Source organism: Cimex lectularius, unplaced genomic scaffold (assembly GCF_000648675.2).
Source record: "Cimex lectularius strain Harlan isolate CLEC.00 unplaced genomic scaffold, Clec_2.1 scaffold145, whole genome shotgun sequence".
NCBI lineage: Eukaryota > Metazoa > Arthropoda > Insecta > Hemiptera > Cimicidae > Cimex > Cimex lectularius.
This window is the reverse complement of record NW_019392922.1, coordinates 378451-395838: the sequence shown is the minus strand read 5'-3', so window position 1 is coordinate 395838 and position 17388 is coordinate 378451. Positions and strand designations below refer to the sequence as shown.

Here is a 17388-nt window from a genome sequence, read left to right as displayed (position 1 = left end):
AAATACAATGAAGTTTTTTTTTCAACAAAATTTTATCTTCGAGTCCAGTAGCAAAACAGGGTTAAAGGTCTTTACAATAAAAGTCCGCTATAAATATTAATTAGCGTATATAACGAGTCGAGGTGCCTCGTTATGGAGGAAGGCCAGTTTCCAAATGATCTCTGACGAATTCTATTTAGAGCAGGGATATTCTGTCTGGGTTAGACGAGGCCGAGACGTGAGGTTTACGCCGTCACAGCAATAAAACTGCCCTGGTTAATTTGGCAGTTCTACTTGAAGAAAGCTGAAGTCGATGAATTGTACGAATACAAAAGTCTTAACTGTATAAGCCTGGCATTTGCAAATTTCACGATGTTCCACAAGGCTAATCTTTCGTTTAAATTTTTTTGGTAGTTTATGTAAATTCCCGGATAAATTGAACGTCTAGGAAAGGGTTTAACCGCGTTTAAGGTCGATTCATACACAACAGTAACGTCACAGTGCCGTGACCGTCATTTTGTTCCACCGGCGTGTTTGAAATTTTTTTGGAATCTTGGCTTTGTTCACACCTGCCCGGCGCGCGACCGTGGCCGTGCCAACACTCAACCGTGCTGCCGTTGTCACCGGACCGTGATTTTACAGTTTTCAAGGCCGTACAACATGAATGATAAAAAAAATCTCATTGAGTTGGTTCGAAACAATCCTGTAATAAATGATACATATTGAGGACACTTGTTTGTTTCAATTTGAAATATATGTGTTAAAACTCCAAGCTTATAAATTAATGCTTAGAATGTTAAGTTTGTTGAAGTCCAACAAGGCTTTTTTTTCTTTTACGAGGGTTCGCAACAGCAGAGGTTATATGAACCCTCGGGGTGCCGGTGTTTTTGAAAAAAAGCCCATTTGTAAGTATGTCGGGTTCGAAAGCAGGGCCGCTGGCATTCGAACCCGGGACCTTTACCTTACAATGATGGGCGCCGTGTGAACAACTTAACTGTTGCTGCCACTGACGCCCCATCCAACAAGGCTTTCGAATCTCCTCTACTCTATAGAATAAAAAGTACTGCTTGTGGGTTCGTACCTAGATGTAGCACAGGCTTTTGGTAGGGTCTGGCATCCGGGCATGATATATAAACGTAAACGCTTCCTACCCACTCATTATTATCCTATCCTGAAATCCTAACTAATAGGACACTGCTTCAGAGTGAGATGCGGAAAGGAGTTCTCAGAAGTCAGACAGATACAAGCCGGTGTCCCACATACCATACCGTCATCACCACCAACCCGGCCAATTTTGTACTCTACCTCAAATCCTACCCAAGCTACCTCCAACCTCCAAGAGCTCCTTGAGCCTATCAAAGACTTGTGCAAAAAAAGAAAGACAAGACTGAATGAAGAAAAATTTACACTATATATTGTACATCAATAACAGATACCGACTTCCATTCAAGTCAAATACTTAGGGCTGTACCTAGACGGCAGACTGACATGGAATCACCATACAAGACTTAAGAGACAATAACTCAACAGAAGATTTGAACAACAACGAAGACTTCTAGTACCAAGATCTGCCTTCACCGTAACACTAAACTAACCTTATACAAGCTTTACTGCATCGATTTGGAAATAATATGTCAAATAATAATAAATCTTGCATTATGTGGGGTTCTGTCAGACAACATCCAGCACATCCAATCTTTTCATTCAAAAGACCTCAGGCAAATTGTCAAAGTTCCTTATTACATCACTAACCCCACTATGCACAATGACCTCAACATTTTTTTTGTCAACGAACTGATCTGTTTCCTATTCCAAAAGTTTCACACAACCTCTTGTTCACCCTAAGTCCCTAACCTTACCATTCCCATCCGAGGACCCACCACATCAACCTAATTGACGATGACCTTGGGACCCACTTGTCCTTCAATCCTTCACAGTGAAAGCTGGCATTAGTGTTAGTGTTGTGATCATGTGAAAAAAAACTTCTTTTTTATCACATTTGTAATATGTAAAAATAGTAAATAAAAAATTAAAAAATCATAACAGTATCTAATGTAGAAATGATTTGAAAGTGATGAGCACATTGAGAATCTAAGGAAAGTGAAAAAATAGCACTACAGTGAGATGAAAAAGCAAATGTCATGAGGGGGATTCGAACCCATGACCAGCTAAATACACCAATATCGTCTCAGACACCAACTCTTCATCTCAACCTACAATCTTTCAAATTTTCACTCTTTTTTGCGAGGAAGGTCATGGGTTCGAATCTCGCTCATGACAGTAGCTTTTTCATCTCAACAAGACCTTAGATAAAAAGTATAATTAATTCAAACAATTAATATAGTCAATTAAGACTACTAAATACAAAAATGGATTAATTTAGCCAAAATATTAAAATAAAATACAATGTTCATTTGTTTTTCGTTTTTGTTTTTTATAATTTACATTACACAATTGGAGGACAGTTTGTTTGATCTATACTGATCAACGGCATGTTTCCATTGATGTAAGTTTTCAGTGTATCTGTCGCATTTGACAAAATGGTCTGGCTAGGATTATTACTTCTTGTTATGATCCACATTATTTTACCTATACTACCTGAAAAAAATTCATTGCAAACACTTTATTAATTATCTATAATTATTGGTTGGTTACATCAAAAAATTAATTATAAATGTAGGTAGATTTTTTTTTTAACAAACCATTTTTGTCTTTAAGACTGTTGCACATTGTAAGTGACATCCAAGAAGTAAAATCGTCTGTACCAAGTATAGCAACCGTGAAATTTATCTGTGCTGGAAGAACAAAAAAGCGATAATAACAGGTCAAAAATAACTTTAAAATAAGACCTACCAAGAGGAACATAGGCATTGTAAATTGATAAAGTTTTTGAAATCAAGTTAAGCCGAATATCAGTAGTGCCGTATGATCGTAGCCTGAAAGTAAACATTTTACCAACTTTTATTTGCCATATTTTTTATACAACTTACTGCGAATTGTATCCAAAATTGATCAATGTGTAGTTTGTTATAGGCGGCGTTTGGTTCGTGGATATATACACTCCAATGCACTTACAGGGTGAGACTGTGTCTGGAAATAAAAAATTATAATTTAACCATTTGGCAAAAATTCAGGCCAAAGCTTACTGAAGAAGCCGCAGGCATTGCTGGACCCATTGCCTCCTCCGATCTGAACACCCTTGACAAGATGCCATTTCCCAGAAGCCTGCAATTTACAATTAAATTAAATTTACAACATATATATATANTTTTTTTTTTTTAAATACTTGAATACTCACTGATGCATTAACTATACCGTATGGCTTGACTGTGTCACAATGATGGCCAGTAAAGTTTGATTTTATGATTGTTACGCTCAGAAAAAAATATAATACACTTTTGTACAAGTTCATCTTATGAATAAAAGCAGAAATGTTTCTCGGGCAAGCTAACGAAGGAAGAAGTAATGCTAAACTAAACTAAAACTGCAAAACTTCCTTTTTATGTTTAGAAAATGAGATTAATTATTTCCTTTTTAGGTAAGATAGTGTGTAAACACTGAAATGTAATTACACCTTCTTTTTCTCTTCAAATTTAGTGCTTTCGTTTTATCTCTCCACTGAACTGGATCGGTAGGCTAGAAATATAAGATAACTGCTTCCCAATGAGAAAACAAATTCATAGGAAGTTTTTCTGTTCATTCATTATATGGAAGATAATTAGAAAAATATTGTCAAAGTGATTATTAACCAAAACTTTCTTACATCATAAAATAACTTTTAAAGTAGCAATTTTTTCTAGAGAAAAGCAGTCATATTATTTTGGTTGTTTTTATTCAATTTGTATATTTACAGCTAGATTACACAACATAAATAGTACAAATCCAATGATTTTAAGCTCTAACATTTTAATATTATTATTATTAACTGCCCAATCACCTGTATGAGGCCCTGGTCAAGTCTAGCAGCTGGGGAGTTGTATTGAGCTAGATGAAACCAAAAAGCATACCGGGTGTCCTGGTCTCTCCCCTTGTTTACTGAACGGCCAAATACAAGAAAAGTGCCACACGACCACATGTACAAAAGCGAATTCAGCACTGATGATGAAGAACCATGAGGTTTATTTTCGCAGACACCAAGACGCTGTGCTGTATACATGGAAGGGCAGGTCGAAGGTATGTCCCTTCCTACCACAGCGAAGCTTGTACACTACAGAATTGAATGCCATATCTCTCGCACTGAGCATAACACATCAACAGGAAACAAACCTATATAATATGCACGGATTTGCTTAGTGTTGTCTCAGAACACAGGAGAAAAGCCTTCATGGATCCACTAATAAAAAATAAAAAAATATATGAATAATTAAAACGGATCAATGCTGATTGGAAGAAGGTCGTGCTGGTCTGGATTCCCAGCCATATGGATAGGGATAAAAGAGGCGGTCACAAGGGCTTCTGCACCTTGGCCTGAATAGATATATTATGCTCCCATGTTTTTTATAATTCACTGGCCAGTTTCAGGTTGTTAATCAACCTCCATAACCTTGCCAGCGGCCTCTTAGTGTAGGATCTTGCTTGCGGTTTTTCTTGTTCCTAGTTGCAAGAACTTGCCTACATAGACCTTCACAGAAACATAAAATGTGTCTGCAGTCTCCTCCTCTTCTTAGCAGAATCTGCACAGTGTTTCTTCTGTGCTATTGGTGCTTTCTTAAGTGGCAGTGCTCTGTCAGGAGTCCAGTTAGAATCCAGGTTTGGTGGCGGTTGCCTTCAGGTAATCCTTTTGTAAGTTTTGCAGATGGCCCTTCTATGAATCTCTGCATGCCTCACACCTGTGGTATTGTTCCAACAGGTTTTGGACTCATTAAGGATCCGTTTTAAGATGTATCCTCATTTGTGGCAGGATGCTAAGTCACAGTAGGGTTCAGGACCTAGAGAGTCCATGTTAGCCCCCTCTTTGGCCAACATGTCAACCTTGTCGTTGTCTCTATGCTCTGAGTGCCCAGGACCCATGCCAGGGATCATCAGGGATGTCACTGACTTCCTGTGCCTCTGTGCAGTTCCAAACACTCTTTGCCTTCACCTTGCATGAGGCCTTTAGTGCTACCTGTCTGTCAGAGAAGTCCTATCTTCCGGGAGTATATTCCTAGCCTTTTTATTTCCCTGGTGCAATGTTCAATCGCTATGATTTCAGACTGGAAAACTGTCCTGAAGACACCAGCTCTTGTCAGTTTTGGGGGTACCAGTAGGAGGGCCATATAGGAATAGCCAGGAAATGAACCAAAAGGGCTGCATTTGACTTTGATGGATCACACACCAATTTTTGTTGGATGCTAAAGATAAAACTCATCATTACAAGAACAAGAAGGCAGATGCATGGGAGGAAATGAGCATCAAAATAGGACAAAGACAAAAAGTATCGCCATGATAGCAAACGCTGTTGCAGCAGTTAGTGTAATTGTAAACAGCATGCTTGTCACCTCTAGGTGGCAAAATGTTTCACCTCGTGGAAATGATTTACCCGAGAAGGCGTTTTGCGAGTGATTCTTGTGTTTAGTTGCACGAGTGATTTTTTCACACAATCCTTTTACAAACACATCATCTTGCAGTATGGCAGATGGCAGATGAAAAGGCTGTGGAAAGCGAATTAGAAACAATGGAATCCATTTCTTTTTAAAAAGATAATTCCTTCACAGTAAAGACAAAGCGGTAGAGAAATAAAAATGAGAGTAAAAAACACTTGCCTAAACCGAACAAATGTTCGGAATTTAAGGACCACATAAAAGAAACAAAACATAATTTCAATTCAAATTTAAATACAAGTGTTACATAATTTCAATAAAGGGTGAGAACTAGATTGGTTTAAGAAATTTGAAATTAAAAAATGTAAAATTGAACATGAGAAAAAACTTACTGAGTTTGAAGTAAGTGAGTAGGAACTATATTTAAAAAAAAAAAAGGATTGAACACCGCACTCACTCCATCATTTCTATGGAATCCATTATCTTTGCAATCGGGGAGCACTTACTTATAGACCTATAGTTATTTAGGATGTTCTTTTTTTCCCTTCTTTGAACAGAAGTATACATAGCAACTTTTAAACTTAATTGTGATTTTCATGGGTCTACAATAAGAAAATTGGTTTATTCATTCACCCCCCCTAAAAAAAAGAAAAAATCTTACATGATTTTTAATTCTTTTGATAGATTTAGTGTATATCTTCATTGTGCTATTTTTATGCTATGGTAATGGTCCCAGGTTTGAATCCAGCGGTCCTGTATTTGAACCCAACATACTTATACATTTTTTTAAATAATAATAATAATAATAATAATAATAAATAGAGGAGCGTCGGTGGCCGCAACGGTTTAGGCATTGACACGGCGCTCATCACTATAAGGTAAAGGTCCCAGGTTCGAAACCCGTGGCCCTGCATTCAAACCCGACATACAAATGGGCTTTTTTTCAAAAACACCGCACCCCATGGGTTGATATAACCTCTGCTGTTACAAACCCTCGTTAAAAAAATAAATAATAATAAAAATAAATAATGTGCTTATATAAATAATTATTAAAAATGGAAGACTTTATTAAAATATAATAAAATTTTTCATATACATTTGCATTATTCGCAATATATTTACAACAATTGTTTACGAAGTGATCATGTGAAGGTCCAAAATTTGGACACCTATGCCAAAAAGGTAAACTGTAATTTTTCCCCTGGAAATGAAATTTAAAAAATCAAAAATTTATCCTGCGTATCACAGCATGAAAAATGGCCGACTTACTCATTTTCCCAAGCAATCATTCCGTGCGAATCTGGGATGCAGGTTTTAACCTGAGCGACCAAACTAACCTTCAGGTCTTCACTGAAGAAGGCCAACTTGAGTACGCTGATCTTCTGGTCCATACCACTCGAAATGAGATAATCCCCACAAATTTTTATACCTGCAATTTGGAATTACAAGTTTTTTAGTAAGTTTTCGCTAGAATTTCCCCTTCACCGCCCCAAATAATTATGAGTGGTATTACCAGAAATTTGACAAGTGTGAAGGTTCTTTTCAAACCAACTATTCTTCAGGGTCAGTTTGCCAGATTTAAGCGCAAAAGTGTTTAGTGCTACACTCGCATCGTCAGATCCTGTCGCTGCAACCAGATAGCCGTGATTTTCAATAATGTCGCAACAATTGATCCCAAGGCTGTGAATTTTAAACACAGCAGGCTTAATATCAGTTCCTTCTTCCAGGGTTTTCCAACTCCAAAAAGCAATTTTCCCATCAGTGTACGTACTCGTTACAAAACATTCCAGATGTTTCATTTCCAGAATGCAACAATGATTCAGTTTGAAGGAATTTCTCAGTGTGATTTTTTTATCGTTCTCCGAAAATTTGTGTAGTCTGAAAGCATATTTTGTTTTATTGATTATTTGTTTAATATTGCGTTGTTTAAAATACCTAATTATTCCATCGGAACAACCACCAATAATAAAAATGTCATCGGAATCCCTTTCAACCATTAATAAATCCATGTAGCGTATTTCAGGCTCATCTAAAGGCTCAATCTGCTCCGAAGGCTTATTTTCTTCTCGTAGCTTATTCTCAGACAGTTCACCAAGCATAAAGCCCTCTTTAAATTGGTTAAACGAGTTGGAATCAAATTTTAAATACTTGACTTGAATAATTTACCATCGTTTCTGATCATCTTCCAGACGACCAACTGGCCTCGACCTCCTCCTGAAGCAACGTACGTTCCCAATCTAGAATGTTTCAAATGTGTAACAGTCTTTATACTTGAAATATGCCTTCTGTAGATGCCGCAATTTGAAAATTGACTTTCTGAAACGTGAAAAAGCCTCAGAGTAGCGTCTTCCCCACCAGAAATAACCCAGTACGAATCATCATCATAGATTAAACTCGAAGAATTTATTGTCTTCGAATGATTTCCTGCCTTGAAAAATAAATATTTTAAAAAATACATTAAAAATGAAAAAAAAAATCTTCATACCAGTACAGTCTGGAGGGCAATAGAATCGTGTGATTTAGAATAATACTTGACAATTTTCTCTTTGATAAAAGAAACAGTCAGACGACCATTTTTATCATCCTCGATATAACAATCCCAGGATCGATGTCCACCGCCACATTCTATGCTTAAAATCGGCCTTCTTTCACTTATACTCCATATAATTAACTTCACCTGGATTAAATTTTAATAAGGATTTTTTTTCGTAAACTTTTTTTAAAGAGACAAACCTCAAAAAACCCGATTATAACATTTCCGAATGATTTTGTAGGAACAATTGCGGCTGGCCATTCCATCTGAAGTTTATAGGTGCTTATGACATTTAATTCGTTTTCATTTTTTATGACAATCTGCTTGTACGTTCCATCCCTCCCGGTTGAAAAAATAGAACCTTTTAAATTTTTTAAATCGCTCACACCTCTCGGGCCATGCTCTCTTTTCAGCGTATGCAACGGTTCCTATAAATAAAACAATATTAAAAGGATTATTTAAGATTATTCTCATTATAAGTACCATTTTTTCACACTGTTTAAACAAATGTATCGAACCACCACGGTCACCGCATAAAAAGTAATTTTCATATAGGCAGCAACACGTGAACCATCTTTCCTTACTGTTTGGAAGATTGAAAACAAAGAGTTTTTCTAGAATATCGCTTTCTAAAAAGAAAAAAATACAATTTTTCAAAATAATTTTTATTGCAGTTTAAAAAAAAAATATCAACCTGGGAAAAATTTCCAAACTATTATTTCACCCTCTGGACCAGAAGAAGACAAAACTGAGTCGTCAGCCCAGATTAGAGAATAAATCCTTCCATTTATCGCTTTCGTATGGAGACGTTTGTGAATATCACTCGTTTTACCGTCAAGAATAACAATATGCCCACGTATACCACCTAACGAAATGTAATCTCTATTCGGGGATATACTCAACTGGCAATAATTGTAAAAATTATCGTCTTGAAATATCGTTTTCCACTGATCTTTATAGACCATAATCTCTCCCAGATTTGTTACGAGGACGACTTGACCTGACTTAGAGCATACGAGGCATCTCGGAATCCTTTGATTATTTCTAAACCAAAAAATATAAATTATGACAATAACTTTATTCTTTAAACATTCATTCGTACTCACTTTGCATCAAAAGGAAGAGATTCAGGCAAAGATTTGGAAACAACAGGCCATAGGTTGATACCTCCGTCACTGCCTCCAGTTGCGACAACGCCCAATTTGTCTGAAAAGTCCACACTCCAGATACACCCTCCTTGATGGCCGGACCACTGGTTTTCACATTTCCCATATTCGTTCCACATGGAAATCAGTGAATCCTTGAATAAAAAAAATTTACTTTAAATTTTTTTTATTTTTAATCCAACTGATTTTAATACCTCGCCGATGCTAATTATGTATCTGTTGGGCAAGAAACAACTATCCCAGACTCGTGCCGTATGAGCGAATATTGTATGCGTAAGAGTAATTTGACAGGCGGCCCAGTTTGCCTCTTCGGCAAAACAAACCTTCCAGAAACGAACAGTCCTATCATCCGACGTCGTACAAATCAATTGTGATTTCTTGTTGTAATTCACAGAAAATATAACACCCTAGGAAAAAAACGCTTTAAAAAAACATATATATGATATTTTTACATTTCCAACATATTTATATTATCCATTATGTTGAAAATTTTACCATGTGTCCTTTTAATCGATGGAGTAATTTAACATTAGGTTTAACATCATTCAACCAGATTAGAACTTCCTGAAATACAGTTCCAGCAAGAATGACCAGCTCATTCCAATTGTCGTTAAGTATAGTTCCCGAATATATAAACATACATTAAGGTGTTTTTTTTATTTCTTTTTTTAATAAACTTTTAAAATTATATTGCACAATTGACAAGGATACAATATACACCTTATAGTGCAGGGATTTTTCTCGATGACTTTCCCTTCTTCTAAATTCACTCGTAAGAGACAATTGCTCGCTGCAAGAACCGCGACCTGATTCGAGTTCAACCAGACAGCTTGTAAAATCCAATCTTCAACACGGAACTTATTTTTTATTTCGACCCTATGAAAACAATTTCAATTATGAAACGAGTCTGAAAAAAATATACTGACGCCCGAGCATACTTAAAATTTTTTTGATCAAATGTATAGTCGACAATGGCGATTTCTTTACCTCCATAGATCAGAATCTTACTAGCTTTTGGTTTTATACCGTAAATATTTTGATTCTCGAAAATTGTAACTGAGATTGCAGTCTTCCAAGGTGAAGTCTCATCTTCGTCGGGTTCGAGAACATTAAAATCTCCTCCGATTCCTAAGAATAAAACTATTAATTAATCCGGGGATTATAAATGATAGGTACATACAAATATATCATTTAAAGAATCTAAATAATGGAAGGGTGTCAGACTATGGCTCTTTATAGAAAGCGAGTAGGCATGCCACCTGATTTGATAATTGCCCTTGTGAGTCCTTTGAAGACAGAATAGCAGCAAGTGAAAAATTTTATTAAAGGACCACCACAGAAAGTAACAACAGAACTACCAAACCTATTAAAAATGGTGAATGATGGACTGAGTGAGGTGTTCAATCCTTTTTGAAAAAAGATAAAACCTAAAAGCTTCCCACTGGAATGTCATGTTGGCGGGGGTATCGGCAGGTTCACTTTTGCAATTCATGTTGAAAGACGTGATTGTAGAAATTCTTCAACCTGACGATGAGCTAAGGGCTCAAAATCCAGATCATTGGAAAACATCTTACTGTTAGTAGGAACTCTTTTTTAAAAAAGGACTACCAAACCTATTTAGACTCTCAGCAGTAGAAACAAGTCTTTGCACAAATTGCAAAAAAAAATGTTCTATGTTGGTGCAGGCTGATTTTCCTACTCCTGGAAGAGCAAAAACCAATCCCTGAAGGATACGCAAAGCTTAGGCAACTAATAAAAAGCCTTAAGCTTAACAAAGAGCTGTAGATAAGCTAAGTTTAATTAAGCTGTGTACTTCTTTATTTGACTATTAAGAGATGTAGGAATAAAGACAACTACTCAAATGTACAGAAATTTAAACTACGCCTTTAGAAAATGTGTGTACACTTGTTTTTAAACCTTTGTATCTATGGGCTGTAATTAAAGTATAACATGCAGGAATATGAAGATCAATTTTAATTAAGTTGTGTGTTTCTTTATTTGGCTTTGGAGAGATGGAGAAATAAAGAGAACTACTCCAACTGTGGAGAAATTTCGAGTACTATATTACTAAAATAACAAGCATATTTTTTCTTATACTTTCATAACTAGGGAACTATCATTAATGTATAAATGCAGGGATATTAAAGTATTGATCCTTAATTAAGTTTTAATTATTGGACTATTGAGTGATGGAACTACTCCACTGTAGAGAAATTTGAAGTGCTCCATTAATAGAAGAATGTATATTTTTTTTATACTTTTATACCTAGAGGGCTGTACGTCATGAATACATGTAGGAATATTAAATTATTGATGCTTAATTAAGTTTTGTACTTCTTTATTGGACTATTGAGTAATGGAGGAATATGTTGAACTACTCCACTGAAGAGAAATTTGAAGTGCTCCATTAATACAAGAAAGTGTATATTTTTTACACTTATGCTTACAGGGCTGTGCGTTATGAATACATGTGGTAATATTAAATTATTGATGTTTAATTACGTTTTATATATATTTTTCTTTCCAAAAGGTAGATTGGGGATGAGGCCAGGAAGACAGAAACAACATTTATTTTCTTGTCAAGCTTTCGGCAGAATATATCGCCTTCATAAGGACTTCGAAGAAAAAAAAATTGTTATACTATATGAACAGGTACATATAGTATTACATTTTATACTTCTTTATTAGGCTATTGAGTAATAGAGGAATATGTTGAACTACTCCACTGGAGAGAAATTTGAAGTGCTCCATTAATAGAAGAAAGTGTATATTTTTTACACTTTTGTCCTTAGAGGGCTGTGCGTTATGAATACCTATGGTAATATTAAATTATTGATGCTTAATTACGTTTTATACTTCTTTATTAGGCTACTGAGTAATGGAGGAATATGTTGAACTACTCCACTGAAGAGAAATTTGAAATGCTCCATTAATAGAAGAATGTGTATTTTTTTATATATTTTTTTTTTAATACTTTTATGCCTAGGAGGCTGTACATTATGTATAGATGTAGGAATATTAAATTATTGATGCTTAATTAAGTTTTATACTTCTTTATTAAGCTATTGAGTAATGGAGGAATATGTTGAACTACTCCACTGAAGAGAAATTTGAAATGCTCCATTGATAGAAGAATGTGTATTTTTTTTATTTTTTTTTTTTAATACTTTTATGCCTAGGGGGCTGTATGTTATGTATACATGTAGGAATATTAAATTATTGATGCTTAAATCAGTTTTGTACTTCTTTATTAGGCTATAATGTAATGGAGGAATATGCTGAACTACTTGACTGGAGAGAAATTTGAAGTGCATCATTAATAGAAGAATGTGTATATTTTTTTTTACTTTTATGCTTAGGGGGCTGTACGTTATGTATAGATGTAGGAATATTAAATTATTGATGCTTAATTAAGTTTTATACTTCTTTATTGGGATATTGAGTAATGGAGGAATATGTTGAACTACTCCACCGAAGAGAAATTTGAAGTGCTCCATTAACAGAAGAATGTGTATATTTTTTTATACTTTCATTCTTAGGGGGCTGTACGATATATATACATGCAGGAATATTAAATTATTGATGATTAATTATCTTGTACACTTTTTGTAGTCTTATTTTTTGTTGTAAAGACATGAAGTACTACTCCACTGGAAACAATTATGTAATTTTTCACACGCATTTCTGTTAGAATTACTCAACCATGATAAGAAGAAAACTTTATTAGGTTTTAAAAATTGTATAAATTAAATGTAAATAAAATCATCTTTAAAGTGTGTCAGCATAAAATTTGTTATGGGGAAGATGAAGATGCGATACATAAATTTGATTACCTGCTAAAATATAATTGTCCCAAAATTTAATACAGGTAACATGGGTCGTCAGATATTTTCTATTTACCCGACAACCCATCTTTCTAAAGAAAGAAACAACAACAACAACAATAATTCAACTTTAGTTTGATAAGCACGTGGAAAACAGAAGCGGAACCTTCTGAGAAACGTCAATGAAATAACAGTCGGGGGAGTTTCCGTCAATCGAGTCAAAATTATATTCCATCCGGTATGAGCGTAAACAAGCTTTTTTCCGAAAAGTTCACCCTCCAGGCGGCCACCAGCCCGATCCCTGCAGCGATCATATCCCAGGTGAGGCCGAGGACGAGCATACTCGACAGGAATCTGAGCAAAGGCAAACGGGAAATCGGCCTCAGCACATACGCCCTCCTTTTCTCCGAGATGGTCCAGTACTGCCAGAACAAGGTGCACACTGTACCGGAGCTGCAGAACAGGTAAGACTTGCAGACAGTCTGGTCGATGGGATGGTCCAAACGTTTCCGTTTCCAGGCTGGCGGAGCTGGGCCAAGAGGTCGGCATGAAGCTGATAGACCTGTACTGCGTCAGGGAAGCCAAGTGCAAAAGGGAGACGAAACTCTTGAACATGCTGCTATTCATCAAAACAACACTCTGGAAGGTAAAGCTATCATCTTAGCATACAATGAAATAAAATGCCAATACTCATGTTAGATTGATCAGTTCTTGATCACTCTGTCTTCCTGAAGAGGCCCAACCCTTGATAGAACCGTAGAGCGAATAAGTGCCAATCGGTTTACCGACTTGCTGACCGTCAACCACCAACAGACAGCTTGGTAAATTACATGCTGGTGAATCACTTCTTTTGACACAAAGACCAACGTAGTATGGGTACAGTGATGATTAAATAATAGTTGTCAAATTTTAGATTAGTGGGTCAACCACTGGACCATATTGTGAAAATTTAGTGTTGCAAGTGACTATGTAAAAAGTCAAATTAGGCAGAATGTTGTAAAGTTCATACTCGATGAATCATACTTTTATCTGACACATACATGTCAATTTTTTTTTTTCTTAATCACTCTTTGTCCTATCTTATTTTTTCTCTTTCTCCTAAACCCATTCAATGCAGGAATCGCCCAGGTACCTTTTTTTCTCTCTTTTCTTTTTTTAGAAGAAGAAGAAAATAAACTTTATTGTGGGCTTAAAAAGCTCCCTTGAATAATAAAACTACATAATAGAGCCATAACTAGTCTTGTGCTCAACACAAATGTAAATGATTATTTGGAGATCGTGAGAGCGGTCAAAACATTTTCTTTAAAATGCCAACGTTTCGATTTTTATAGAGAGCATCTTCAGGGCTCAAAGTGTTTGTTTACTGCGTAATTGTGTCATTATTGTGTGTCGGGTTGAGAGTGCCAGTGAGATATTGATTTTTTTCTTTATATACCTTGGATTTTGAAAGGGTGGGGAAGGAAGTAGGGATAGAAATTCATTTTTATATGAGGAGTCGGCTTCTTTTAGGTGAAAGGAGCCGACAATGCGAAAAAAATGGGTAATGGTTCGGCCTGATTATCCTTTATATATATAATATATATATATATATATATATAAACAGACACACTTCCTCCCCCTCCCCCGGGGCATGCAAAATATAACAACACACATTCAATGTGCATTCACATCTATATACATTGCATTCACTTTATTTGGTAGATGGAGTACTCATTATTCCTACATTGACCCAAGTCATGTACACAGCTTGATATTTCACCATCATCCTCTCCCCATTCACTCTAATAAATACACTCACTCATACAAAACACAGAAACCCAAAACACATATTTTGCTGATTATGTACAATAAAAATTCCCAATTCCTCTAAAAAGCGGAACAGGAGACCCTGAAACTCACTACAGTGTCTGAGAACCATTCTTAAATCCAGCGTCATGCCTACACGCTTTCTGTATGGAGCCGAGGCATAACAGGCTCTATTATGGAACATATCTCTATGTGGAACACATCAAGCTCTGCATAAGGGGCACCTGCATAGACTTTGGCCCAAAAGGAGGTGCCCGTGTGTCAACAGCGTATGGCCACTCCTCAATCTGGTGAGGACGATCCCTCGTCTCCTGCTCAGGTTCTCTGAGGGCCATCTGTTGGTCGTGCTTTTGATTCGCAAAACCCTCTCCAACGGCTTTTGCCGCCCTCTCCCCATGTTTGTCATACTCCAGGCTGACATGTCCAGGAATCCAGAGTTCCCAACAACCATTTTTTTTCCAAGAGGTTCCAGCTCCGCGTATTTCTCTAACAAGAGCACGATGAGGGGGTCCACAGAGAACGTATTATTATTTAGAAGAAAGGTCAAACTTATCAAAAAAGTGCCAGGTAGAAAGTAGATATGCGCTTGTAGTGCTACCTAGACATTTAAGGTTAGAGACTGGAACGAAGATCTCTGTAAGGTCCAGGCTGTTCTGAATCATTCGCCCTATGGGGGAGGGGCATTATAATACTTTTCTAACTAAAATGCGGAAGAAAAGTTGACTTCTACGAGAGAGGGCCTTGGCACTGTGGGGTCACCCATACCTGGCGGGAGTCACGAATGACTCCACTGTGGTGTCACCAACGTTGAATGTGTTAATTCTCATTAATAATGAAACAATTAATAAATTAATTTAATATCTAAATAATTTTCTCTTCATTTCATTGATTTTTTTTTACAGGGTTTGTTTCTAAAAGAAATAGACATATTGGAACATGCCAACGACGATGAAAAGATCTATTATATGAAGGAACAAGATCCAATAGTCAACACGTACATATCGATCCCGAAAGACAAGAGGAGTTTCAACTGCGCCGTATTTGCTGCCGGTATCATGGAAGCTTTCCTCTGCGGCACAGGCTTTGTAAGCTTTCCCAATAGGGTCGATAGCATCGGTCGAAACATATTTATAAGTTTTTGTTTTGTTTTTTCAGACAGCCAAAGTGACAGCGCACTGGCACAAAGGGACGACTTACATGATAGTGTTCGACGAAAGCGTAATGGCGAAGCAAAAACTTCTCACAGATAGATAAAATCTAAATTCTTACTTTTTAAATAATTAGGCATCGTGTTTCTAATGAAGGTTGCCATTTGTAAATATAAGTTTGAAATTAAGCACTTGCCAATAATTTATATTTCTTTTTTAACAGTTATTATATAATGTGTATATAATGTCGCTGTTTTGTATATCTTGTATAATAAAACATGTTGAAACATTTTGCACATATTTATACATGTTGAAAACAAACATAAGGCGAATCAATTATTTTTGAATTAATTTATTAGCCTAGAATATGTTAACAACTTTTTTTTTGGGGGGGGTCAAGGAACTGTGAAGATAGTTTGACATATGTTGATGATAGAGGACGCCTGTGGCCACATCGGTGTAGTCGTTGACATGGCGCTCATCACTGAAAGGTAAGGTACTGGGTTCAAATCCAGCGGCTCTGCATTCGAATCCGACATACTTACAAATGAGATTTTTTTCAAAAACACCGGCACCTCGAGAGTTCATATAATCTCGAAGTTGGAATCCCCTCATTAAAAAGAAAAAAACTGTGAGTGATAATGTACTCTACTATTATAAAAGGTCTATGGCCTTCTTTCTCCTTAAGAGCAATCTCAACATTTTAAATTTTTTGACCTTTAGAATAATTATTCAGAAATCGTGAGATGCGGTCTGGTGTAATGTGTTCTAATCACCACACACTTTAGAATAATGAAAGCAATATCTATGCATAGCATTAGAACACTATGAAATTAAATTATCGTCAAGGCTTTGATCTATTTTAATTTTTTTTTTCCTGCATTCTGACTTAGGAGTGAGGTGACTATGGGTGACACCCATGGAAGTGCGCAGGCAGACTTAAATGGACTTTAAAAGTTAAAATTCTTCAAGGGAAGGCAGTAACAGATCTCACGTCTGAGGATGTGACTAAAAGCATTTACAATGCTACAAAACCACATCCAGATGGGATCCGGAGATGTCATACCAAACACCACTTGTAATCTGAATTTCATTTACTTTCAGGACAAGGTGGTAAACCATAAATCTGCTGCCTTTATAATAAAAGTTCTCAAAAGGATTAACCAATCTTCAAATTGCAAATTTTGACTCAGTATTTTGTTAATATTAATAAATTTGTGTTAAAAAATTTAACCGTGCATCAGTGTATTTCGCGTTGTTCTTAAATATATTTTTTAACCATTGTATTCTGCCAATTTTGAGATGATTTTTAATCTAAATATATATAAATAATTAATCGCAATAATCAAAAGATTTTTAAAAAGTTGACAAATATAGAAAAATGGAAACTGCTGTCAAAAATTTGAAAACCTT

The 17388-nt window shown here is 36.0% G+C and overlaps 3 protein-coding genes across 4 annotated transcripts; 1 reads left to right on the top strand and 2 right to left on the bottom strand.

The window, feature by feature from the left end:
* Positions 1-2376: 2376 nt before the first annotated feature.
* LOC106669151 lies at positions 2377-3391 on the bottom strand. The gene is made up of 6 exons (XM_024229322.1): positions 3278-3391; positions 3126-3204; positions 2970-3069; positions 2833-2915; positions 2682-2774; positions 2377-2577 (listed from the first exon to the last, which is right to left on the bottom strand). Exons 1-6 carry the CDS (start codon positions 3389-3391, stop codon positions 2426-2428), a joined length of 621 nt encoding a protein of 206 aa, XP_024085090.1. The 3' UTR covers positions 2377-2425.
* A 3189-nt stretch (positions 3392-6580) lies between these two features.
* Positions 6581-13125, bottom strand: LOC106669180 (WD repeat-containing protein 6). 2 transcript variants are annotated; one of them, XM_014398487.2, is made up of 15 exons: positions 13031-13125; positions 10136-10325; positions 9909-10073; positions 9693-9828; positions 9392-9604; positions 9138-9331; positions 8726-9075; positions 8515-8660; positions 8232-8459; positions 7984-8175; positions 7665-7926; positions 7434-7605; positions 7012-7376; positions 6768-6927; positions 6581-6699 (listed from the first exon to the last, which is right to left on the bottom strand). In XM_014398487.2, exons 1-15 carry the CDS (start codon positions 13107-13109, stop codon positions 6630-6632), a joined length of 2922 nt encoding a protein of 973 aa, XP_014253973.2. In that variant the 5' UTR covers positions 13110-13125; the 3' UTR covers positions 6581-6629. The 2 variants fall into 2 exon arrangements, with proteins under 2 accessions (XP_014253973.2, XP_024085089.1); XM_024229321.1 differs by lacking the exons at positions 6581-6699; positions 6768-6927 and having other exon boundaries at positions 7013-7178; positions 7270-7376.
* On the top strand, positions 13067-16265 carry LOC106669181 (trafficking protein particle complex subunit 5). The gene is made up of 4 exons (XM_014398488.2): positions 13067-13485; positions 13541-13667; positions 15730-15912; positions 15983-16265. The coding sequence occupies exons 1-4, from the start codon at positions 13262-13264 to the stop codon at positions 16079-16081; spliced, it is 633 nt and encodes a 210-aa protein (XP_014253974.1). The 5' UTR covers positions 13067-13261; the 3' UTR covers positions 16082-16265.
* Positions 16266-17388: the final 1123 nt, after the last annotated feature.